This window comes from Haliaeetus albicilla, chromosome W (genome assembly GCF_947461875.1).
Source record: "Haliaeetus albicilla chromosome W, bHalAlb1.1, whole genome shotgun sequence".
NCBI lineage: Eukaryota > Metazoa > Chordata > Aves > Accipitriformes > Accipitridae > Haliaeetus > Haliaeetus albicilla.
The window spans coordinates 45,300,419-45,326,547 of NC_091515.1; the positions used below are offsets into that span (position 1 = coordinate 45,300,419).

General features: G+C 46.5%; 1 protein-coding gene and 2 long non-coding RNA genes across 6 annotated transcripts in view; 1 reads left to right on the top strand and 2 right to left on the bottom strand.

Annotated features, from left to right (window-relative positions):
* The window catches only part of LOC138683280 (kinesin-like protein KIF2A), an 87,513-nt gene extending 75,565 nt beyond the window's left edge, over positions 1 to 11,948 (bottom strand). For all 4 annotated transcript variants that reach the window (XM_069774876.1, XM_069774877.1, XM_069774875.1 and 1 more), the window contains exon 1: positions 11,446 to 11,948. In XM_069774876.1, the coding sequence (XP_069630977.1) occupies positions 11,446 to 11,448 (3 nt within the window). In that variant the 5' untranslated portion in view covers positions 11,449 to 11,948. The remainder of the gene's footprint in view (positions 1 to 11,445) is intronic.
* Positions 1 to 26,129, top strand: part of LOC138683551 (uncharacterized) — a 312,573-nt gene that overhangs the window by 132,067 nt on the left and 154,377 nt on the right. The window lies entirely within an intron of this gene.
* LOC138683462 (uncharacterized) lies at positions 17,941 to 18,249 on the bottom strand. Its single transcript, XR_011322986.1, has 2 exons — positions 18,196 to 18,249; positions 17,941 to 18,110 (listed from the first exon to the last, which is right to left on the bottom strand). It is a non-coding gene; the product is annotated as an uncharacterized lncRNA (long non-coding RNA).

Sequence of the window (26,129 nt, forward strand, 5' to 3'; positions counted from 1 at the left end):
TTGACAAACAGAAGCAAGCAAGCATAAATATCTGCAGAAATAGCAGATAAATCCCCTCTATTATAAGAGTTCCTAGGCTAGCTATTGGTACAGAAAAAAGGTTTAGGAAGCAGTATCAAAAGCAAATAACCAGGGCTAATTCAAACATGTTGACTAACCCTCAACCTAGGCAGCAATGGCAACTGATAGAAATACCAAGCTGTACTTAGATCCTTATCTCTAAGCAAACTGAACATTTTCTACCTGCAAAACTTCTCAAAACTACCACAATTCTGTAGCAGTGATCAATGACAATACTAAAACCATGGCCTATTGATCTTCCCAATACTTTTCAGAAACTTATCAGTGTAAAATATGGGTTGGTGGTTTTTAAATTACAGTGTGGGCTAAAGTGTTAGCTGACATGTGACTCAAACCACTTTGTGCTCTCCTAAGTGAAAAGGCTGGAAAAAGACCACAACCTTCCCTGCCCTTCCAAATAATTAAAGTTCACTGGCCCCAAAAGACACTGTACTCGCACTTCTCATGCAAAAATCTTGTGAAGTCTTAGAAATATCTTTGAGCTGTAATAATTAAAAATTTACACACAGGCTCTGGATCAGACTATAGAGAAGAAAGGTTCATAATTTCCACTATGACTGTCTCATTCCTCCCCCAAAACCAGCAGCAAGACTTTGCCCGGCAGCATTAACCTATCACCACCATACAGTTGATGGTGATCAACTCATCATATAGTTGAGTCTTGTCAGCTAAAACCCAGGAAATTATTTGTAGCAGGACCAGGCTATGGCAATGTTAATGGACCCAACATTCAGTAAAGGAAACTCACAGTTTATGTTAAATCCTCTGAATTTGCCACTTCTTTAAAAGCACAAACGTGTTATATTAGCTCAGGCAGTGGTCTGGTCAGCTGAGCAATTAGTTTTTCCTAAGGGCATCAGCAGTAGATGTTTCACAGATGAATACAAAAATATACTACAAGTTAACATCTGCTACAGAGCCTCACTGAGGATGACCACAGCAACAGAAGTGTCGTGGTTTAACCCCAGCCAGCAACTAAGCACCACGCAGCCGCTCACTCACTCCCCCCCACCCAGTGGAATGGGGGAGAAAATTGGGAAAAAGAAGCAAAACCTCTGGGTTGAGATAAGAACGGTTTAATAGAACAGAAAAGAAGAAACTAATAATGATAATGATAACACTAATAAAATGACAACAGCAATAATGAAAGGATTGGAATGTACAAATGATGCGCAGGGCAATTGCTCACCACCCGCCGACCAACACCCAGCTAGTCCCCGAGCGGCAATTCCCTACCCCCACTTCCCTGTTCCTATACTAAATGGGACGTCACAGGGTATGGAATACACTGTTGGCCACTTTGGGTCAGGTGCCCTGGCTGGGCATGAGAAGCTGAAAAATCCTTGACATTAGTCTAAACACTACTGAGCAACAACTGAAAACATCAATGTTATCAACATTCATCTCATACTGAACTCAAAACATAGAACTGTACCAGCTACTAGGAAGACAGTTAACTCTATCCCAGCTGAAACCAGGACAGTATCCACCCCTTATTCTATACCATTGACGTCATGCTCAGTTCCCATACCTTTAGTTACATTAGTTACATCCTGATCAATCATCATCACCTTTCCATCCCTTTGAGACATATGAACAATGATATATATATGTATACACACACAGAGATATCATTCCTTTAGTTTAAGGGTTATGTTCATAAAATGTTTGTTGAGTTCATTTAGTTTCCGACTCTGGGCTCCATCTGTCATACCAGTCTGTCTGGGCAGGAGGCATGGTGCAAAGTCCTCTCAGTCGGTAGAGCAGAATTGGGCTTCAGTGCGGTGTGACGAGCAGATGACAGTTGGCGCAGCAGGAGGATGGTGTGCACCGTTGGATTGTTGCATGCTGGAGTCAGTTCTGGATCCACCTCTACTGCGCTTTGCTCAGTTTTATCACAGTTCTTTCTTGCTTGATCCAAGTGATTCTTACTATAGTACTATGGATATAGCATATAACAATTATAGTAATGATAACATACAGTAGCAGGGTTATATAGCAACTAATATCATACAGTTTAATTCTGGCTATTTTCACCTAAAATCAAATCCCCTTGAGGCACACATCGGACTTCCCCATCTTTTCGCATCACCCACCAAGTGCACCCAGGCCCTTGAGCAAAAGCAATCCCACGAATGGGTTTACCTTTGCCTGAGGCAGGAGTAACCCAGACTGTTTTCCCTAACATGTTTTTCATGTGCACTACAGGGACTTTATCCCCTTCTACAGTATGTAAAAATTCTGATTGGGCAGGGCCACTCCGATTGGCAGATCCTCTGGTGTTGACTAACCAGGTGGCTTTTGCTAAATGTGTATCCCAATGTTTGAAAGTTCCGCCCCCCATTGCTCTCAATGTAGTCTTTAACAGTCCATTGTATCGTTCCATTTTCCCAGAGGCTGGTGCATGATAGGGGATATGATACACCCACTCAATGCCGTGCTCTTTGGCCCAGGTGTCTATGAGGTTGTTTCGGAAATCAGTCCCATTGTCTGACTCAATTCTTTCTGGGGTGCCATGTCGCCACAAGACCTGCTTCTCAAGGCCCAGGATAGTGTTCCGGGCAGTGGCATGGGGTACAGAATATGTTTCCAGCCATCCGGTGGTTGCTTCCACCATTGTAAGCAGATAGCGCTTGCCTTGGCGAGTTTGTGGGAGTGTGATATAGTCAATCTGCCAGGCTTCCCCATATTTATATTTCAGCCATCGCCCTCCATACCACAGGGGCTTTAACCGCTTGGCCTGCTTAATTGCAGCACATGTTTCACATTCATGGATAACCTGCGCGATAGTGTCCATGGTCAGGTCCACCCCTCGATCTCAAGCCCATCTATATGTTGCATCTCTTCCCTGATGGCCTGAAGTATCATGGGCCCATCGAGCCATAAATAGCTCACCCTTATGTTGCCAGTCCAGGTCCACCTGAGACACTTCAATCTTGGCAGCCTGATCCACCTGTTCGTTGTTTCGATGGTCTTCAGTGGCCCAACCCTTGGGTACGTGAGCATCTACATGACGTACTTTTACAACCAGATTCTCTAGCCGGGACGCAATATCTTGCCACAGCGTGGCAGCCCAAATGTGTTTACCTCTGCGCTGCCAGTTGCTCTGCTTCCATTGCTGTAACCACCCCCACAGGGCATTTGCCACCATCCATGAGTCAGTATAGAGATAGAGCACTGGCCACTTTTCTCTTTCAGCAATATCTAACGCTAGCTGGATGGCTTTCACCTCTGCAAACTGACTCGATTCACCCTCTCCTTCAGCAGTTTCTGCAACTTGTCGTGTAGGACTCCATACAGCAGCTTTCCACCTTCGATGCTTTCCCACAATGCGACAGGATCCGTCAGTGAACAGGGCATATTGCCTCTCATTCTCTGGCAGTTTATTATACAGCGGGGCTTCTTCAGCACGTGCCACCTCCTCCTCTGGTGACATTCCAAAATCTTTGCCTTCTGGCCAGTCCGTGATTACTTCTAAAATTCCTGGGCGACTGGGGTTTCCTATGCGAGCCCGTTGTGTGATCAGTGCGATCCACTTACTCCACGTGGCATCAGTCGCGTGATGTGTAGAGGAGACCCTCCCTTTGAACATCCAGCCCAGCACTGGTAGTCGGGGTGCTAAGAGGAGCTGTGTCTCAGTACCAACCACTTCTGAGGCAGCTCGAACTCCTTCATATGCTGCCAATATCTCTTTTTCAGTTGGAGTATAGCGAGCCTTGGATCCTCGATATCCTCGACTCCAAAACCCCAGGGGTCGGCCTCGGGTCTCCCCAGGGGCTTTCTGCCAGAGGCTCCAGGTAGGGCCATTCTCCTCAGCTGCAGTGTACAGCACATTTTTAACATCTTGTCCTGCCCGGACTGGTCTAAGGGCTACGGCATGAACAATCTCCCGTTTAATTTGTTCAAAGGCTTGTTGTTGTTCAGGGCCCCATTTAAAATCATTCTTCTTCCGGGTCACTTGATAGAGAGGGCTTACAATCAAACTGTAATCCGGAATATGCATTCTCCAAAACCCCACGACACCTAAGAAGGCCTGTGTGTCCTTTTTATTAGTCGGGGGAGACATAGCTGCTATTTTATTAATCACATCCATTGGGATCTGACGACGTCCATCTTGCCATTTTATTCCCAAAAACTGGATCTCCTGTGCAGGTCCCTTGACCTTACTTTCTTTTATGGCAAAACCGGCTTTCAGAAGGATTTGGATTATTTTCTTCCCTTTCTCAAAGACTTCTTCTGCTGTGTTGCCCCATTGTCCCAGCATCGGAGGAGCCAGGTGATAATATGCTCACCTATACGGCGGCCAAAGTCTTTTCGTAGATCCTGCAGCTCACTCAAGGATAGGGACCGGGTTATTACCTCTGGTTCTGCCTCTTCCTCCGGTTCCCGTGATGGCCCTGGTTCACCTTCATCCTTCGCTAAGCGAACTGATTTTTTTGTATATTTCTTTTTCTGTACGGGGGCAACTGATGCTGGTGCAGGTTGGTCCGCTGGTTCAGTTGCAGTATCGCTCACTGGGTTTTGGATAACCGCAGTGTCTGTCATCGAGGTTTGGGTAGCAGCAGTGCTCGTCACTGGGGGTGGAGGGACTGCAGTGCCCGTTGCTGAGGTTTGGGTGGCTGCTGTACTCATTGCCGGGGCTGGAGGGGCTGCAGTGCCTGTTGTTGAGGTTTGGGTAGCCCGAGTTCTCGTCGCCGGGGCTGGAGGGGTCACGGTGCCTGTCGCCAAGGTCTGGGTGCCTGCAATGCTCCTTGCCGGGGCTGGAGGGGCCGCAGCGCCCGTTGCCAAGGTTTGGGTGGCTGCGGTGCTCACCATTTTGTTGTTAGGTCCAGAGACCTTCTCTTCCCCTTGAGGGTACTGAGTGGCGTCGAACAGGGCTCGATAGGCATGGGCCAGGCCCCAGCACGTTGCAGTGATTTGTATCTCTCTGGAGCTGCCGGGGTGACAGCATACCTTTTCCAAATATTTTACTAGTTCTTCTGGATCCTGCACTTGTTCAGGGGTGAATTTCCAAAACGTCGGAGGTGCCCACTTTTCTAGGTATTTGCCCATACTACCCCACACACCCTGCCACTCATAATTATCCAGCCTTGGGGCACATCTCTGGGTGATCTTCTTAAATAGTTGTTTAACCTTAAACGAGAGCTGAACCACATTCAGAAGTATGCTAATTCCTAGCAGTAGGGCTAGGACCGTGCTAGTCCCAACATTCCAGGAGTATTCAAATTTTTCAAAATTCTCAAACACCATTGTAACTGGACTGAAGGAGAAAGGAGAGGGGAAGAAAGGTACCCCACCCACAGACTGGTTTTCCATGGAGGAAAGGTAAATGGTATAATTATTAATAGTTTCCCACAGATGGCTCCCGCAGTATAAAGGTGACAATGCTAAGTGCAAATACCGGATTAATCCTACAGCTGATGACTTTATCATACCATAAACCAGTGTTATACCATACATCAAAGCGAAAACCTTAATCCACCTCCCACGGATGATAAGCAGTAGAAGAGGAACTACATACAGCAAGCGAGGTGATACATAACAGAGCCTTAAAAACCAGAGCAACAACTCTAAGAATGCATAAATCAACATAATGAATGCTTAGGACAAATTTGTTTTAACAAGCTCTGGTCAGGTTTGTCGTTATCTCAACCCTTTGTGCCCCACGTTGGGCGCCAAAAGGACTGTCGTGGTTTAACCCCAGCCAGCAACTAAGCACCACACAGCCGCTCACTCACTCCCCCCCCATCCAGTGGGATGGGGGAGAAAATCAGGAAAAGAAGTAAAACTCCTGGGTTGAGATAAGAACGATTTAATAGAACAGAAAAGAAGAGACTAATAATGATGATGATAACACTAATAAAATGACAACAGTAGTAATAAAAGGATTGAAATGTACAAATGATGCGCAGGGCAATTGCTCACCACCCGCCGACCGACACCCAGCCAGTCCCCGAGCGGCGAATCCCTCCCCCCCCCACTTCCCAGTTCCTAAACTAGATGGGACGTCACATGGTATGGAATACACTGTTGGCCAGTTTGGGTCAGGTGCCCTGGCTGGGCATGAGAAGCTGAAAAATCCTTGACTGTAGTCTAAACACTACTGAGCAACAACTGAAAACATCAGTGTTATCAACATTCTTCACATACTGAACTCAAAACATAGCACTGTACCAGCTACTAGGAAGACAGTTAACTCTATCCCAGCTGAAACCAGGACAACTTGTTACCTGTCTGTACTGATGCACCTTCTCTAAGGAAGTTACCTAGAGCTGCATCCCAGTGCTGCTGTCAGTTTTTGCTTCTCTAATAATTGTTAAATCTCCAGTCTTTTCACATTGCAATTCACTGCTTTTTTTCTGCTGACCTTTCATCTTCCAAGCCTATCTCTAAAATTTCCCTTTACATTCAAAACAAGTTTCCTGTGGTTTCCCCAGTTAGAGGAACACTTTGGTTTTTATTTCCCTTCAAGGTAGATCCAGTTTCTTTTGGGGGTGGGGAGCTAATACTCTTTTAAGCACATTTCAAAGTACATTATTTCACATTGGTGAGTTCCTCCTAAAACACCTTCCCTTTATTTGGTTTCAGAAGCTTCAATTGCCAGTGAAATCAATGGCAGTCAGCCCACTGGCTTCACAAAATTTTGTTAAGAGTATCTCACTGCCATAGCATTCAGAAGCTACAGCTACATATTGCTTTTGTAGGTGTGTCACGTCCCAATTTCTCAGGATGATGACTCAGGTTTGCCCATTCCCAGGTCAGGATTAAGGTGAAATGACACCAGGGATCCTTTAACTCACAAAACTCAATTTTTATTTGCTCACAACAAGAATTGGCATTCTCACCACCAAAATTGGTATGCTCACAACAAAAATTGGCATGAAACTATGTCAGTAAACTGTGTAACGTGCTAACCATACATCACCAAACATATACTACAGGCCTTGCTTATCTGGGGGTCAGTTCAGGGAAGACAATAAGGAGAGCCCTCCCATTGAGTCACGAGGTTCAGAGCAGACCCCCTTGCTTTCTAGACTCCTTCTCAGAGAGGAGCCCAGGGGCAGCTGGATCCGCTCTTAGTCCCAGACTTGGTCAATGGTTTATGTCATGCCATCATTTTTAAGAGCAGAGAAGTTCTCCACATATAACTTAGCCACAGAAAAAAGATATTTGGAAGGAAGCACCTGTCCAATCATATCTAATACATACTACCATAAGTCCCCTATAAACCGAACACATTTCACCTTTATGTTATTAAGTGGTCTGCCTCTGCTATTCACTCCAGAAAGTTGCACTAGCACCTCACTGTCAACATATACAAACTTTTTTCTAGATTACATGTGTTCACAGTCATTTAGTATTCTGCTTTCTTTTATGGCTTGTATAAAGACACCTGTACAAGAATGGTGAGCCTATCTGTATCTGTTTCAGTCTGAGTATCTCCTTTTCCAACACTGGCAACCAGGACGAGGTGCAATATCCCACACGGGCTCCAGAATGCTTTCCACAGGAACACTCACTGCCAAGTTACAGCAATTCTAAAATTGCACTCACTTTTCCCCTTGTCACTTCACCCTGGTAGTCCACACTTATTTTGTGATTAACTAGAATATCAAGAATTTTCTCCTATCATTTACAGTTTATGATCTCCCAATTTATAGCAAAAGCACATTTACTTTGTACCATAATTTACCCCAGTTGTTTCATTCCATATTTCCTAATCTTCCCACATGATATAAATCTCCACAGAGATGATACTTCCACTCTAGCATAGTAATGAAGTTTCCTGAGAACAATGTTACTTTCTGTGTTATGACCAGGAATTAATAACTATAATGGATGGAAAAAACAGCCAGCCAGTCCCAAAACTGATCCCAGAAGGCACACTATTAGGTAGAAATTATTAGGTACACTATCATCACCTGCCTTAAATACATTACCATTCTTGTATTAAACTTCATCTGAATAATTTTTAATGCTCTATGAAACATTTTACTGAAATTCAGAGAAAGTTATGACTGACCTTCATAATGGGTTGATACTGCTAATACTGCGCAAAGCCTCTCCCATACCAATACACTGGTGGGGCCAAGCTCAGGTCATGTCATCCTGCACTCACCTCCAGGATTCAGCACTGCATTTACCCACTCCACCTCTAGGATGCTAGTTTGGGACACAGAGACTAGAAGCACTTCAGCATCTGTCCTCCACTGTTTGCTACTACTTTTAGTTGAGGTATTTAAGTTCCTAGAGTGATTCAATTAGATTTGTAATTTCTCCCCCCATTTTACTGCAAAATCAAGCAGGATGAGCTAAAATCACTTCCAAAACTGGTATTAATGCGATAGCTGTTTGCTCCATGACCTAAAATTCTTTTATTCAGTTATGCTGGTTTTGTCATTGTGGTACCGCAACAGTCTTTTTTTTTTGATGGTGTATTGGGTTTGTGTGGCAAGGTTTTGGTAGAGGGGAGGGTTACAGGGGTGGCTTCTATAAGAAGCTGCTGGAAGCTTCCACTATGTCCGACAGAGCCAATACCAGCCGACACTAAGACGGACCCGCCACCGGCCAAGGCCGAGCCAATCAGCGAAGGTGGTAGCGCCTCTGGGATAACATATTTAAGAAGGAAAAAAAAGTTGCAGGAGACACAGAAACGGCAGCCGGAGAGAGGAGTGAGAACATGTAAGAGAAACAACCCTGCAGACACCAAGGTCAGTGAAGAAGGAGAGGGAGGAGATGCTCCAGGCACCGGAGCAGAGATTCCCCTGCAGCCCATGGTGAAGACCATGGTGAGGCAGGCTGTCCCCCTGCAGTCCAGGGAGGTCCACGGTGGAGCAGATATCCACCTGCAGCCCGTGGAGGACCCCATGCCAGAGCAGGTGGGTTCCCAAAGGAGGCTGTGACCCCATGGGAACCCTGTGCTGGAGCAGGCTCCTGGCAGGACCTGCGGATCTGTGGAGAGAGGAGCCCACGTTGGAGCAGGTTTTCTGGCAGGACTTGTGACCCCATGGGGGACCCACGCTGGAGCAGTGTGCTCCTGAAGGACTGCACACCATGGAAAGGACCCATGATGGAGCAGTTCGTGAAGAACTGCAGCCCATGGGAAGGACCCCCATTGGAGAAGTTCATGGAGGACTGTGTCCCATGGGAGGGACCCCACGCTGGAGCAGGGGAAGAGTGTGAGGAGTCCTGCCCCTGAAAAAGATGAAGCGACAGAGATAACGTGTGATGAACTGACCGTAAACCCCATCCCCGTCCCCCTGCACCACTGTGGGGGTAGGTAAAGAATCCAGGAGTGAAGTTGTGCCCGGGAAGAAGGGAGGGGTGGAGGGAAGGTGTTTTGAGATTTGGTTTTATTTCTCATTACCCTACTCTGGTTGATTGGTAATAAATTGAGTTAATTTTCCCCAAGTTGAGTCTGTTTTGCCTATGATGGTAATTGGTGAGTGATCTCTCCTGTCCTTATCTTGACCCACAAGCCCTTTGTTATATTTTCTCTCCCCTGTCCAGCTGAGGAGGGGGAGTGATAGAACAGCTTTGGTGGGCACCTGGCGTTCAGTCAGGGTCAGATGAGGAGAGGAGGCAACTCATACAAGGATGTATCAGCAGGAGCAGTCTCTTAAGGCAGATTGGTTTCAGGCAGATAAATGCAGTAATGTACTTCTCTATGCAGCAAGCAGGAAACTTCCCGATCTTGCTTCCACAACAGGTTTTGGAGGCAGACAGTGTAAGTTGGGTCAGTGTGTGAGCCAGCACAGGCAGGATGCAGGAACAACCACAAAACCACGGCTGAAATGCAAAGAGTAAATTTATGTTCATTACCTCACCAACCAGGGAATCCCCGAAGCAGCACCTGGGCAGAGGCACACAAGCGGGGATGCAGGCGCTGCGGAGCTTGGTCCATGCTAGAGGATCACCAAACCTGCTGTTTTCACCTGTATATCAGGGATTCACACAGGGGTAGTTTACCACTGTGCTTTGATCTTTCCCACAGCAGGGCAGGAATCTCAAGCATGTTCGATAGGGTGCCTCTAAGTCTGTCACAGGCCTATGTTATCTAAACACAGATGTTCTACTTGTCAAACACACAAGACTAAACAATGATTAGTATGATATATGTGTTTTTCTACACCCCAGCTGCAAGTCACTTGAACATGTTTACAATCCTCCTCACCAATCTTCTGTTATTTTCCCACAGTCAGAAAGGTATTCAATAAATTCACAGACAATAGGTCTATAAATGGATATTTAATAGGACTACGCAGAGTTGTACTTCTAATATCCCAAATATAATTCTGGATACTGGGGCAAGACAAAGGCATGAGACTGCAGACAGTGACAAGGCTGATCTGCTTTCCCTAAATAGCCTCTCACGCCCAGCTGTGTCCCCTCCTAACTTCTTGTGCCCCTCCAGCTTTCTTGCTGGCTGGGCATGAGAAGCTGAAAAATCCTTGACTGTAGTCTAAACACTACTGAGCAACAACTGAAAACATCAATGTTACCAACATTCTTCTCATACTGAATCCAAGACATAACACTATACCAGCTACTAGAAAGAAAATTAACTCTATCCCAGCTGAAACCAGGATACTAGTATATAAACTGGGGGGAGTTGGCCGGGGGGGGGGGGTGGATCGCTGCTCAGGAACTAACTGGGCATTGGTCGGTGAGTGGTGAGTAATTGCATTGTGCATCACTCATTTTGTATATTCCAATTCTTTTATTATTATTATTGTAATTTTATTATTATTATCATTTCAGTCAGAGCATACTGTTGTGTCATTTTTTTCAGAACACGGCTCATATGCCAGAGCAAACAAGAAGTTATTACTTTGCATTGAAGGCCTTTCCTCCTTCCATCACCTCATCCCCAACCCTAAGGCCCTCCCACCTCCCCGCCAAAACCTCCCCAGGCTTTCCTCCCCACCCACGCCCCTCCCCCCCCACAAATCACCTCATCAACCCCATCCACAGCCATCCCGCACGTCTTGTTGCTCACCCCACACTTGTCTCGTTTTCCCCTCCCCCATGAGCCCATCCCATCCCTGCTTCATCCCCCTCACAATCACCTCGCCCTTCTTCCCCCCCATTTCAGCCCCCCACCCCGCCGCCTCCGCCTCCCCGCCCTACTGCAGCCTGCCCGTGCCCAGCGGCGGCCGCCACCGCTCGCGCCCCGCGCAACCGCCCTCCGCCGCAAAGCGCGAGCGCTCCCCTGACAACCGCAGCGCGTGCCAGGCCCGGCCACTCCCCGGCCCCGCGCACACAATGGGCCCCGCGCGCAGCCCCCTCCCCACCCTCCCGCGCCGCGCACCGGGGCGGTGGCGGCGCCCGGCCAGGGGCTGCGGCCGCCCCTGCCTCACTTACCATCGCTGCGCTCGATCTCCACGTAGATCCCTATCTGGATCTTGACGAAGTTGGCCGCAGCCATCGCTTCATGGGGCAACCAGGGAGATCGGATGCGCTGCCGGCCGGGCGCACAGGGGGCAGGGAGGGCGCGCACAGCAGCAGCGGCGACGATGGCAGCACCGACCGCGATGACTCCGGAGGGAGGGAGGGAGGGAAGGAAGGAAGGGAGGGAGAGAGAGAGAGAGAGGGAGGAGGGGGCCGGCCGGCCGGATACAACAAGCGCTAGGAGCTGCTGCGCCTGTGCGGCTCGCTGCGGCGTCACGGCAGGACTGGCTCACGGGGGAGGCGGGGGCAGAAGCGCTTCCGCAGTCGTCCTCGTCCTCCGCCCTTCGTGGCACCTCGGCGGGGCTGGCACAAGATGGGCGCCCCCGCTACCCTGGGGCCGCCTCCCCGCTCGCTCGGGCCTGGGCCGGGAGAAGCTCGTCCCAGCTGCGGGCCGCCTGTGCAGGCCTCTCGGCCCTGTCCCCTGTTATAAACGCTCGTGACAAATTGGAGGAGCCAATTTGTATTGAATAAAAAAATCAAATTTATTAGCAAGCGATAAGAGAGCAAAACAGCGCTGGGCAGCCGGGGAGGCAATGCTCCGCCACAGGCCCGCAACTTTATGTTACCGTTACATTCCTTATATACATTTCATGTACCCCCTTTCTTGTAAGTCTCTGCCTTGTCCTGCTTCTTCTTTCCTCATTTGTGCAGGTCTGTTACTATGTAGATTCGGTAAATTTTCTCAAGGATGAGTATCCTTTGATGTAGAATGTCTTTTGATGTGGAGAAATACAGTCTTTGTTAATTGCAGCTGTTGTCCTTCCTCTCCTTATCTAGTAAGTTATAGCCATTGCTTTCCTCCCGTGACCCGTGACCTTCACGCATCACTTAAGCAAGTTTTTGTTATTTACACAAGGCATATGTTAACTCTCAATATGTCTCTTCACCCTTCTCGATTTCATGAACAAAGTTAACCCGTTCATTACAATCCCCCCTTTTCTATTTTATCCTGATTTTGTTCATTAAATCGATCCAATGCTTCCTTTGCCCGCCCGAGGATAGGAGTAATTCCTCCATCTCCGATCTGTTCATATTGCTTTTGTAGCAGCATTAAATGTGCAGCTTCTAAGCGCCCTTTAACAACAGCGATTAACTTATTAAAAATGCATGGCCCAAAAGTCAAAAATAAGATTAACAAAATAAGAGGTCCTGCCATAGTTGACAATAGGGTGGTTAACCAGGGTGAATAATTAAACATGGACTCATACCAGTTCTGTTGTACTTCCCAGTCTTTTTTCCGTTTTTCTAACCCCTCCCGTAGCTTGGCCATTGTATCTCTAACTACTCCAGTATGGTCAACATATACACAACACTCCTCCCGTAGGGCTGCGCATAACCCCCCCTGTTGCATGAACATTAAGTCCAAGCCCCGTCTGTTTTGCAATACCACTTCTGATAAAGACCTAACAGACTGTTCTAGGGCTGTCATGGCCTCTTCTATCCTAGCCAAATCCTCGTCGACCACTACCCTTAGGGATTGAAATTTTTGATTTTGTTGTACGAGGGAGGTTATTCCTGTACCAGCTCCAGCAGCTCCGATTGCCATGAGAGTTGCCACCGTGAGGGCTGTAAAGGGCTCACGTTTCTGTATGTGATGGGCTTGAGTAGTTTGATAGTCATAAACGAAACTTTCGGGATGGTAAATAAGCCTAGGTATCACAGCTACTTGTATACAATATTCAGCTGTCCAATTAAAGACCTTTAGGGATATACAAGGTGTAACCCCAGTTTGGGAGCAAATCCACTTAGTATTATCTGCAGGAATTAACCACTCAGCTGTTATTTCTCCTGATTTGCGAGTTGTGTTACACAGGTGTCGTTTGTCCTTTGGGACATTTCCGATACACTTTCCTTTTCCCGATACTTGGGACATTGTTATCCCTTGTTTACGTCCAGATTCTTTATTCCACATGCACTGAGCTGGATTTATTCTGTTGGACTTTTTAAATCTACTGTCCACCCCAATAGCTTCATAAAAGGGCGGTCGAATGTCATAACACAACCAACAATGCTCAGTTATATTAGGGTGGGTGGCATTCAGTACCTGATAACTGGCTTGGAGCATATCCCACAATGGGTTGATTCTTGTTGATACGCCCGAGATATTGTTTTCAGCGATATCTATGTTAGGGAGGATAGCAGCAGTCTGTACAATACTGTTACTATCATCTTCCTCTGCTACGGCCGAATTTGGTCCTATACCAGAGGGTTCATTTGGCACCAGCTCTTTCCTTATTGTAATTATTCCCCCTGAATCTGCACCTGGTTCCCAAAGTCTGACTCCCCATGTTTTCCCTGTTAACCAAGCAGGATCTTTCGGGTTGGTTACATTAATATAAATATATGGGCAATTTCCACTCCATGGTCCTGTTTGGCTTCCATCCCAACCATGTGAAGCAGGTGTACATCCGTGAGGCCCCCATCCTACGGATAGGAATTTATCTGGACCTCCCCCAGGAATCCAATCAGAAGCTATAGTTTCGCAGCCCCAATAAGCACAATAGTAAGAGTCAGGATGGTTGCAATACCCCTTTCCAGGGTTAGAACTGGGACAAAAGTAAAAGCCTAAGTTATGTAGACATGGGTTCCTGGGTACGATTTGACATAAGGATTGATTAAAGCTTGGGGCCCCAGCAGCAATTACTTGCTGTAGTATCTTTTGATCCTCCCACCTATAGAGCGTCCATTTGTAAGGTTGGTGGGGGTTCCCTTTGCCTTGGGTTGTCCCTATTAGCATTAGCAACAGTCCTATCATCCAAGTGCTTAATCTTGAGTTTGAGAAAAGTGGTGTCCCTTTACCCTTGCGACAGGTATTCCGAGGGTGCTGATAATCATTTTGATTTTTGTCTTCATCCCTGGTGAGAGATGGGAGACTTTGGGGAAGCTCTGAGGACGTTTTGTTTGGGAGCAATAAGTCAAGAGGCTCCATGAGCCTTCTCTGGAGGTAGTTCATCAACCTTAATCCCCACAGCAGTACGTCTCTGCCCTCTTCTCTGCCTACTCTGTTGCTTAGAGTAGCGAGGTGTACCATCTTCTCGGCAGCAGTCGTATTCTTCAGGGGAACCTCCTTTATATTTACTTTGCTTTGACTTATATGCATCCCAGTTTGTATCCTTCACTTCCCAAGCTCCTCACCCCACTCTGACCACTGTTCGTCTGCGGGATACTTGTATTATTTCAGCCTTCGTTGGGCATAACTCATTTGCATAAAAACAACACCTCTCAGGGTTTATGCCTTTAGCAAAAAATACCCCACCATTCTTTGGGGTCTCTTATAATTTTCCCAGTTGATACTCCCACACGTAATGTTTGCTAAATTAATTTCTGTTCGTAATTATAACATTCGTGGCAAATGTCACTAGGGGAATACCCATAGGAGCAATGTGTCCACCACTTTTCTCTACAAAGTTTACACCTGTAACATACAAAGATAACATATACAGTGAGGATTTTTTACAAAAGACAGTCTCACTCCTCCACTTTTCTTCGGAACTTGATTTTCAAGCTGTTAGGGTCTCTGGTTGCCTCCCAATGAGAATTCCGAATTGGTCCTTTGATCCTGCTTGCATGAGTCCATCCTCGTTCTGCAGTCCGGACAGCAGTTTCTGTGGTAAGTAAAACAAGAAAGGGCCCCTCCCACCTAGGAGTGAGAGAGGATTCCTTCCAGGCTCTGATTAATACCATATCACCTGGCTTCACTGAATGTATGGATATATCTAGGGGTGGCCTCTGTACCACCATTCCCTTCTTTCGCAATCCCTCTCTCCTTTTCATTATCTGAACAATATAAGGGTTAATATTATCTTCATCTAAAGTAGGATAATTGGCTGGGCATTCCATATCATAGGGCATGCCATATAACATTTCAAATGGGGAAATTCCAGTATCCGTTCGGGGCTGAATCTGAATATTTAATAAAGCAATTGGCAAACATTTTACCCAGGACATTTTGGTTTCTATCATTAACTTAGTTAGTTGCTTCTTTATTTCATCCACGTATTGTATTAGCACGACCCCATCTTGTAACCGGTATTCCCGTAGAATCCGTTCTAGGGCTTGTCCAAATAAGTTTGGGGATTCCGTGAATCCTTGGGGAAGTACAGTCCACCTTAACTGCTGTTTCCTATGAGTGTCTGGGTCTTCCCACTCAAAGGCAAAATAATCTCTACATTCCTCCTTAAGAGGGCATGACCAGAATGCATCTTTAAGATTTATTACACTATACCATTGGTTTTCGGGCCCCAATTGACTCAACAGGGTGTGTGGGTTTGCCACTACCGGGAACCGGCTGACAGTCCGTTTATTGATTTCTCTTAGGTCATGCACCAGCCGATAACTACCATCGGATTTTTTTACTGGTAAAATCGGGGTATTAAAAGGGGACATGCAGGGTTCGAGTACCCCCTTTCCCAACAGTCTTTCAATCTCAGGTTTTAGTCCCCTTCTCCCTTCATTAGATAAGGGATATTGTTTAACTCTCACTGGAATCTCTGGGTTCTTAATAACCACTTCAAACGGTTCAATATCCAGTTTTCCAACTGTTTCGGGGGTATACCACACTTCGGGGTTAATTTGTTTCTCGTCCACCTCTGTAAGGGGACAAAGCCTGATTTTCAACTCTTCTTTTTCCACATCCACCCGAATCCCCATTTCTACGATTAAATCCCTACCTAATAAGTTATATTCCGCTTCAGGTACCAACAACAGTGTTCCGATTCCGTATCTGCAACTTGATTCCACCGCCACATCTTTTATAATGGGGACCCTAAAAGGTTCCCCTTTTGCTCCAATTACATTAACTTTATCCTCAGATATTTTACATCCTGGAGGTAATGATTGTACCGTAGACCTTTCGGCCCCGGTATCTACAAGAAAGGTCACCTCCTGACGCTGAGGACCCACTTTTAAAGTTATCAAGGGCTCTTTCTTACCGGGGGTCCTCAGCACATAGAGCCCCTGACCCCGCTAATCCTCCCAAAACACTTTTTCATCCTGAATCCTTTTTCTACATTCTCTCTTCATGTGTCCTTTTTTCCCGCAATAAAAACATTCCACGGCTTTATCTCCTCTCCCCCCGATTCTTTCCTTATCCCCCCCACCAGGCCGACCAGGTCTCATTATCACACCTTTCTGTCCCTCTCTTACCGCTGCAACCAGCAGCCTAGTCTGTCGCTTTTCTGTTTCCTCTTCTCGCCTCACACACACTTTCTGAGCTTCTCTAAGTAATTCATCCAACCCCCGCTCCTGCCAGTCCTCAATTTTCTCCAACTTCTTCCTAATATCTCCCCACGACTTGCCCACGAACTGAGTTTTCAGCAACGCTTGTCCTACAGGAGTGGCAGGGTCCACCCCAGAATATAGCTGGAAACTTTTCCTTAGCCTCTCAAGCCATTCCGTTGGGGTCTCATCTTTCTTTTGCTGTTCACGAAAGACTTTATTAATATTCTGTCCTCGGGGAACAGATTCCCGTATCCCCTGAATTATAATTATTCTCAAGTCTGACATATTATTCCTATGAGCCGGATCTTGATTATTCCAGTTTGGCCGATTTAAGGGCCATTTTTGATCCGCCGCCGGACCAGCCTGATGCTGCTGGTCCCACACTCTCATCCCAGCCCCTCTAATCATGTCTCTTTCCTCTACGGTAAATAATATACCCAGGATAGACTGTAATTCATCCCACGTGTACAAATTCGGTCCCAAGAATTGATCCAACTTTTCGGCTACCCCCAGGGGATCATCTAACAGATTCCCCATTTCCTTCTTAAATTCCCTTACATCCCCTGTATTAAGGGGGACTGCCACATACCCCGTTCCCGGTCCTTCCTGTCCATCCCCACCAGGCACCAACATTTCCCGAAGAGGAAACAATCTTTCCTTTCCTCGCATTATTCTATTACGTGCAGACCTTCTGGGAGGGGGTGCCGGGATTGGGGAATCAGGTTCCGAATCTGACCCCCCCCGGGCCTGGGCTATTTCCTGGCCTTGGGGTGGGTCCTGAGGCGGAAGGGCCTGAGGGGCATAGGGAGGGGGCCAAAGGGGGTCCTCATCATTTTTTTCGAGGTTTATCTGATCTGTTTTCCCTTAAGGCAAAGAGGAATGACGGCTCCCAAGATTGGGGAATCCATAAGGCAGCATATTCACTCTCCTCTGGGCTGGCTGGTGGTCTTTTATTGTTTACCCATATATTTAATTGTTGACACACCCAATCCTCAGAGGACCCAAACACGGGCCAAAGTACATGAGGATTGCTGAGAGGTCTCCCACCCCAAATCTCAATACAATAATTGATCATTTTTTTCCTTAGACTTATCCTTTCTCTTTGGTGAACTGTCCCAATATCTTATCATCAGGCCTAAGGGACTATCAGTGGGTATGTCTGGTAACTTATTTTCCTTCCCCATCCCCATGGGTCCAGAGGGCTTGCTTTTCCTCTGTCCCATCTTCCGAGGTGCCCTTATCCACACACACACTCACTTCCCCTCGGTCGTGACTCGCTCCCTCGCGGGCTACGAGAACTGCACTACTGGAGGGTCCGCACTCGCGTGATCTCAGAGAGACCTCTCACACAGTCGCACCTCGCTCCCTCGCGGGCTACGAGAACTGCACTACTGGAGGGTCCACACTCGCGTGATCTCAGAGAGACCTCTCACACAGTCACACCTCGGGATAACCACCCCAACCAAACGGCTCACACTTTATATACTCACCCGCTCCTGGATCTTTGCTTGGTCTTCGTGCACAAAATTTAAGGGGTCCTGCAGGTTCTTTTGCTCAGTTATTGTAATTTAAAGGGGTTCGTGGGTCCAGGGTGTGGTGATGACACCTCCTCAAGACGGGGCTATCCAAGGATAGGGCGCCTCCCCGCTTGCGAGGGTCCGCACCAGAGAACCTGGATCCGAGTCACGGCACCAAATTTGTTATAAACGCTCGTGACAAATTGGAGGAGCCAATTTGTATTGAATAAAAAAATCAAATTTATTAGCAAGCGATAAGAGAGCAAAACAGCGCTGGGCGGCCGGGGAGGCAATGCTCCGCCACAGGCCCGCAACTTTATGTTACCATTACATTCCTTATATACATTTCATGTACCCCCTTTCTTGTAAGTCTCCGCCTTGTCCTGCTTCTTCTTTCCTCATTTGTGCAGGTCTGTTACTATGTAGATTCGGTAAATTTTCTCAAGGATGAGTATCCTTTGATGTAGAATGTCTTTTGATGTGGAGAAATACAGTCTTTGTTAATTGCAGCTGTTGTCCTTCCTCTCCTTATCTAGTAAGTTATAGCCATTGCTTTCCTCCCCCCTTATCTAGTAAGTTATAGCCATTGCTTTCCTCCCGTGACCCGTGACCTTCACGCATCACTTAAGCAAGTTTTTGTTATTTACACAAGGCATATGTTAACTCTCAATATGTCTCTTCACCCTTCTCGATTTCATGAACAAAGTTAACCCGTTCATTACATCCCCGACTTACAAACACACACATGCGCCTATTTGGCACCAGATGGTGACTGAGCTGCCTTGAAGTTTTAATGTAATAGCTTTATCTACCTAATATCTGCTTATAAGGCTCCCGTGTGCCAAGCAGAGCAGCTTAGAAGCATGCTTCATACTAGCTCCCCAACCTTCCAGCAGCTCTTCAGTCCAAGTAAGGCCACGCTATCAACAGCATCCATCCATCCTCACCTCATGACTGCCCTTATACAACTTAAATAAAAAAACAAAACACACTTCATGTTCTTTGTTTCCCTATAATGATTCCTGTACTTCAGGTGAGACACTTTGTTAAACATTGTCCCTTGGGTTTCTCCTCTGAGGGCAGTTCCTAATATGATGAAGCCACCACATGTTTAAAATTATCCTTCCTGTACAGTTTCCTAGTCACCTTGAGCAGCATCACAATAAATATGCCTAAACACACAACCTCTTCTTGCCCAGCAAAGCCAGTCTTATTAAAAATAATCCCACAATCCATGCTTCAACTGGTAATACATAATGACAACTGACACTGCGCCACCACTCTTAAGAGCTGCATGTTCCCACCCAGCCTGTCACTCTCCTTGCCTCCACTTTCAGTTTAATACTGAAATCAGTATGATACCTGGCAAGTCAGAATCAAGAAATTATGGCTCCCAATTCCTATAGGCTTTCTATATCTATATATATGTAGAGAGAGAGAGAGAGCAGCCCTACAGAGAAGGACTTGGGGATACTGGTTGATTAAAAATTTGGACGTGAGCTGGCAATGTGTGCTTGCAGCCCAGAAAGCCAATTGATGCCAGATACAGAAAATCCTGTTTTAAATTAAGTTAGTTAGCCAAGGTAATTCTGATCTTTTCTATTCTTCCTGTTTAATGGTGCTTCACCTGGAGCACCAATTCTGATCCTTTCTATTCTTCCTGATTGATGGTGCATCCCTCTTGGCAGGAAAATGAACCACTGACCCGATACAGAGGGACTTACTGGTCAAAGTGAGGAGGGGATACCTCCTCAAACAACCACCAAAGACCACCCGAGACCCCTGCGCATGCGGAGAAGGCATCTGATGTGTCATGGTTATGTAATCCTATGCATATGCATTAGATAGTTTGAATATGTATTAGGTAGAAATAGTTTAATAAATTAGATGCAATTGTTACTGTATAAAAGGGACACACCTGATGAATCTGGTGTGCTTGATTTGTGGAAAGTCCACTGAGCACCCAGGCCTGAATAAAAAGCAATATCTCTCCTGAGTGTGTGAGATCGGTCTATTGCACACTGGGTAACGAATCCACTTTTAGGACAACAGTTTTTGGTGACCCAGATGGGACAGCCATGACACCTTGCCCGGATCGACTTACCAGCCACTGACAGGGAGATGCTGCTCTTTGGACTCCAGCGCGCACCGACCTTTTGATTGGGGACTCCACAAGTATTCTCCCCAGCTGGAGCAGGTAAGTGTTGTGTTAAAGCGTAAAGGAATTTGGCAGAAAATAACCCCCCTTGCATTTCAGCTTATCCTCAGATGTCAGAGGGGCTGGGAGCAGCTAGGTTTAGTTTCTGAGTAATGTCCAATTCAGCGCTATAAGTCTGGTCACATAACTATCACGATTACAGATGCACTAATAGCGCACTGCACTCTCAGCTTAGCCACATTCAATGCACTAGAATTACCAGATTTAGGGAGTTTGGTTGTGTTAACGAACTATCATGACTAGATTAACGAGCAGCGCAATTTATTAAAGCAACAGTACAGGCTCTTTTGGATTGCCGGTGATAAATACACTGTCTGCAAAGCACATGCAAATGATAATACAGTTGACTACAAGCACATTAAATTATGAAAAAAAAGAGCTCTAAAGAATTCTAAGTTTCCCGGGAAAGCACTCGGTACAGCCAAGTGTTCGAATCTCACTCAATAAGCATCCCTATGGGGGGGAAGAGAGGTTCAGTCCGTTGACTGATCCCAGAAGTCAGCGATGTCCTCCCGACTTGTCTATGATGGTGTCTTCCCTAATAGTCTTCCTCTTTTTGGGTCTTTTTATCCTATTTTTCCTATTTAGGTGGAGCTTCAGTGACTCTAGTCATACATACCTTTACTTTGATTAGTATAAAGTTCTCTTGCTTTGCTTTTAAAGGTATATGCTAGAAAAAATTCAGAGCGCATGCTCCATGGGGGGGTGGTCACACTTTGGAGGTGGGTAACTTTTGGGATGGAGGTGTGGTTTGGTATTATAATGAGATTATAATGAGCAAAGTTCACCCAAAGGACATGGTGTTGCATGCCAGTACCCCAGAATTGGGCACGTGTGATATAAATCAGAAGTAGGGCATTAGGCTGACAGAATCCCCATTATTTTACCTCCTTGCTTCAGTGGATTCAATGCAGGGACCAACCATTCTTGTTCTTATCGTTCCAGTTCCCTATCCCTGTAATCACAGAGCCTGGCCATGGCATCTCCACTCCGCTCCACCCTCTGTGTTACTTTTCAGAGTCAGCATACCAAGCTCCCCTGGTGTTGCTAACATCTAAAGTTGCAGGTTATGTTGCTTAGGGAATTATTATGGAACCAATTCTTTACATGTCCACTGCATTCCACCCTGGAGGTTCACCTTCCCTTGAGGGGGGGGGGATGTCATATCGATAAGTCACCTCCAGCAATCATTCCACAGTAAGTGACACAACGGTGCAACGCTTGCTAAAAGAGATATTGCTAGTTTGAAGTATAATTGGTGTAACTGGTGTAATTGGTATATTGTATGTGTTTGACAGTGACGACTGGAGTATATGATAGTACAGTATTTGCATGCATAGGAAAAGCTAACCATATACGTTTGACAGTGGTGACTGGAGTATATGAAATCTTGGTTGAGAACATTCTTTCTGGGGAGGAATATGGGTGCCCAAGAGTCAGCAGAAACTCCTTGTTCCCCATTGGGTTGTATTTTAAAACATTGGGGCAAGTTTGGAGGGGATCCCCTAACAAAAAAGAAGCTGACAGAGTACTGTACTTAGTGGTGGCTGAAATATAAATTGGATGATGGGGAAAAGTGGCCAGAAAAGGCATTGTTGAACTATAATACAATTCTGTAATTAATGTTGTTTTGTAGAAGATTGGATACACGGGATGAGGTGCCATATGTTGATGTGTTTTTCTCGTTAAGGAACAATCATGAAATATGGAAAAAATGTAATTTGTTAACTTCTGATTCAAATGTAATGATGATGATGGAGGATATTAAGAAGACACCAAGGTGTTGCTTTGTTTGTAGTATTGGGAAAAGGTGCCTAAAACTGAAAGATGAAGAGGTGAATATCCAGATGTTAGTAACTCCAGATAAGGAAAGTGTTACTAGTGTGGGGGGGAAATAGCAACAGAGGTAGTGAAGCTTTTAGTCCAATAGCAGGCAGAACTCAAGCACAACAGCATCCTGTAATTCAGGCCCCCCTTCGCCAAGCAGTGTGTCCAGATGGTATGCCAGTATATGTAAAAGTATCATTTACAACATCAGATTTAATGAACTGGAAAGAGTCTGCTGGATCGTATCAAGATAACCCTGATAAAATGTATAGATCTTTTAGGATGATTAATGAAAACCATAACCCGGACTGGCAGGATATTCAAGTATTGTTAAATAATTTGTTCACACCAGAAGAAAAAACAAATAGAATGATTATAGAAAAAGCAAGGGAGGAGAATGAAGGGCAGAATGCCAGAGACAGCCCTGACAGGTTTATGCCAATTCAGGAGCCTAATTGGAACCCAAATTCGAGTACAGGTGATACCGAAAAGCCAGTCAAAGAAACTCTCTAAGACTCGTTTTGGAGTTTCAGAAAGCAGGCATTCTTTATTGCAGCACTGGATGCACGGGGGATAGTTCCACCTAGCGTGCATACCACAGCTTTAGCACAAACCGATTATATAGAATAACTAATTACATATTCATCAGATTAGTATACATATACATAAAAATGATTGTAACTGATTATCCTAGTACTGCCTACATCCGATCATGCACAATGAAGGATCCATTTGAAGTCGAAGGGCTGCTTTTGCGATCACTGACCCATTTGAAGTTCTTGTTGGCTGTCCTTGAAGTCTTTGTTCTTGTCCTTGTTCTTTGATTTTGAAGCTTAACGCAGTTTCAATCACATGTGGTCAGTTTCAGCATTGTTCTCATCTAGTGTACAGGAACATCTCGTCATAAGAGCAAAGAACTGCAAAACTTATGAATGATTACTAGTTAATCACTTGACTACACTTTTGTAATTATCTCCCCGGCTACCCTTTGTCTATTGTTTCAACCATAATGTTAATATATGATCATTTATCAAATCTCACTTGCACAGTCACCTAGCAGCAAACCAGTTTTCATAGAAGGTACAAAATATTAAAACCATAAAAGTTTGAACAAACCACATGAAATGTATGGACATATGCTATCACAGGGAGGTTAATGATTAAACAATACCACCAGCTAATTCTGTATGTGTCCTAGTTTCAGCTGGGATAGCATTAACTGTCTTACTAGTAGCTGGTACAGTGCTATGTTTTTGAGTTCAGTATGTGAAGAATGTTGATAACACTGATGTTTTCAGTTGTTGCTCAGTAGTGTTTAGACTACAGTCAAGGATTTTTCAGCTTCTCATGCCCAGCCAGCGAGAAAGCTGGAGGGGCACAAGAAGTTGGCACAGGACACAGCCAGGGCAGCTGACCCAAAGCAGCCAACGGGGTATTCCATACCATGTGATGTCACGTCTAGTATATAAACTGGGAGGAGTGGGGGCAGGGGTTATCACCGCTCAGGGACTAACTGGGTGTCGATCAGCAGGTGGTGAGTAATTGCCTTGCGCATCATTTGTACATTCCAATCCTTTCATTATTGCTGCTGTCATTTTATTAGTGTTATCATTATCATTATTAGTTTCTTCTTTTCTGTTCTATTAAACCGTTCTTATCTCAACCCACGAGTTTTGCTTCTTTTTCCTGATTTTCTCCCCCATCCCACTGGGTGGGGGGAAGTGAGTGAGCGGCTGTGTGGTGCTTAGTTGCTGGCTGGGGTTAAACCACGACAGTATGGAATAAAAAATGGAATGTCTGGGATGACATTATCCCAGCTGATTGAAATTGCATATGAAGTATACAATAATAGAGAGGAGTTTGAGGAAAAAGAAAATGAAAAGGGAAACTTGAAGGATAGAAAGCAAAAAGCAGCAATATTGGCTGCTGCTTTTGTCAAGGCTCAGACCTCATCTAGAGGTTGAGATTTTTGACGGGGATGAGGACGAGGGCAGAGCCAAGGGATGGGAAGAAATCTGGAAATTAGGACCCCCTTAGATAGGGACCAGTGTGCTATTTGCAAGGAAAGAGGACATTGGAAAAATGAATGCCCAAAAAGACAGTCTAATCAGATTTTAACTCCTGCAGCAACACCTATGCCAGAGGAATTGATTGGAGTAGTTTATGAAGACTTCGACTGATGGGGACCGGGTGTTGAAAAGGCATCCCCAGCTGAACCTCTGGTTGAACTTAAAATGGGGAATGATGTAGCTAAATTTTTAGTTGACACAGGAGCAAGTTTTTCAGTATTAAATAGTTGTAAAGGACCTATGAGTAAATATTCTATGGCTGTTGTTGGCGCAATGGGAAAACGAGAGGTTAGACCCTTTTTCCAACAGATTGAGTGTAAAATTAGTAACAAGATGTTTGCACATGAGTTTTTATACGTGTCGTGGTTTAACCCCAGCCAGCAACTAAGCACCACACAGCCGCTCACTCACTCCCCCCCATCCAGTGGGATGGGGGAGAAAATCGGGAAAAAGAAGTAAAACTCGTGGGTTGATGTAGGGTTCGGCGTTCGGCAGATCTCGCGATGTCACGGAAAGTTAGAGGGTTAGTCGCAGCCTTATGATGTGTCTGTAATCCCGCCTACCCTTGTTAGTATAAAAGGAATTGACTGCGCAATAAAAGGCGGAAGTTGGCGCTCACACTGTGTGTGTTATCTGTCTCTTTCCCTGGTCTGGGGGGTGATCAGTGATCTAATCGTGGCACCTTGATATGCAGCGAGCGCTACATAATGGTGACCCCGACGTGATCGGTCGCACTAGGCGACGATGGGACTTGCGCAAGTGATTCAGGTGTTGAAAGTGTTGGCTGATGAGGTGGGTGCTCACGGAACGATTAGGAGGGGCCCCACGGGCGAATGCATCCAATGGGTGCTGCGCCGGGGAGGGATGGGCTCTCCCAAAGAAGTATTAAGTCCCCCAAATTGGGGAGAGATTCGGGAGCTGTTGCTCCAGTCGGCGCTTGCGGGTGAGCGCGGAGCTGCGGAACGATTACAAGCGTGGGGGAGAGTGGAGGAGGTAGTTACGGCAGGACGGAAAGCTGGGGAGTGTTGGTCGGCGGCGCGAGCTGTTTTGTTTGCGGATGAAGCGCCGGTTCAAAAACAAGGGGGGGCAGTGCCCCCAGGGACAGTGAGTCAGACTCAGACGGATTGGGAGGTTGTGGAACGGGGCTCACAGAGCGGTCCATCTCTGACTGAGAGCGGGGACACGGAGGGTGCGGCAGAGACGGAGGTTTTTCCTGTAGGGACGGCACCAGCGGGGACGGACGAGCCCCCTCTGCGGTGTCCATGGGGGGAGTTACGGCGGGAGGTTCGGAAGGATTTGGAGGAATGCCTCTTGGACTGGGATCCAGGCGGGGACGTTAAGGGAGATTTGTACCGTTAGTTGAGAGAGTGGGAGGAACGGCCACCCGCGGAGGGGATAACTGGGAGGCAGCGGGGGTTGGAGACTGTGGCAGAGGAGGAAACACCCCCCGCGGGGGAAATCAGGCGCCCTTGCCGGGAGAGCGGACGGAGCCTCCTGAGCCTTTGCCTGAGCCTGTGCCTGCTGAGCCGTCAGCTGCACCCCCTCCGGCGCTTCCTCCGCCCCCCCCTCCGCCGCCTTGCAGCGGCGCGTCTCAGCCGGCCATGGAATGGCCGCCGCCAGGCGCGGCCGCGGCCGGCCCCTGGGCAGAACCATCCGCCCCCCCGCCCCCGCCCTTTCATCCATCCCGCCTCTCGGAACCAGAGACGGTGAAACCAACTGCGCCCGCGATAGACGCGGAGCCGCCTG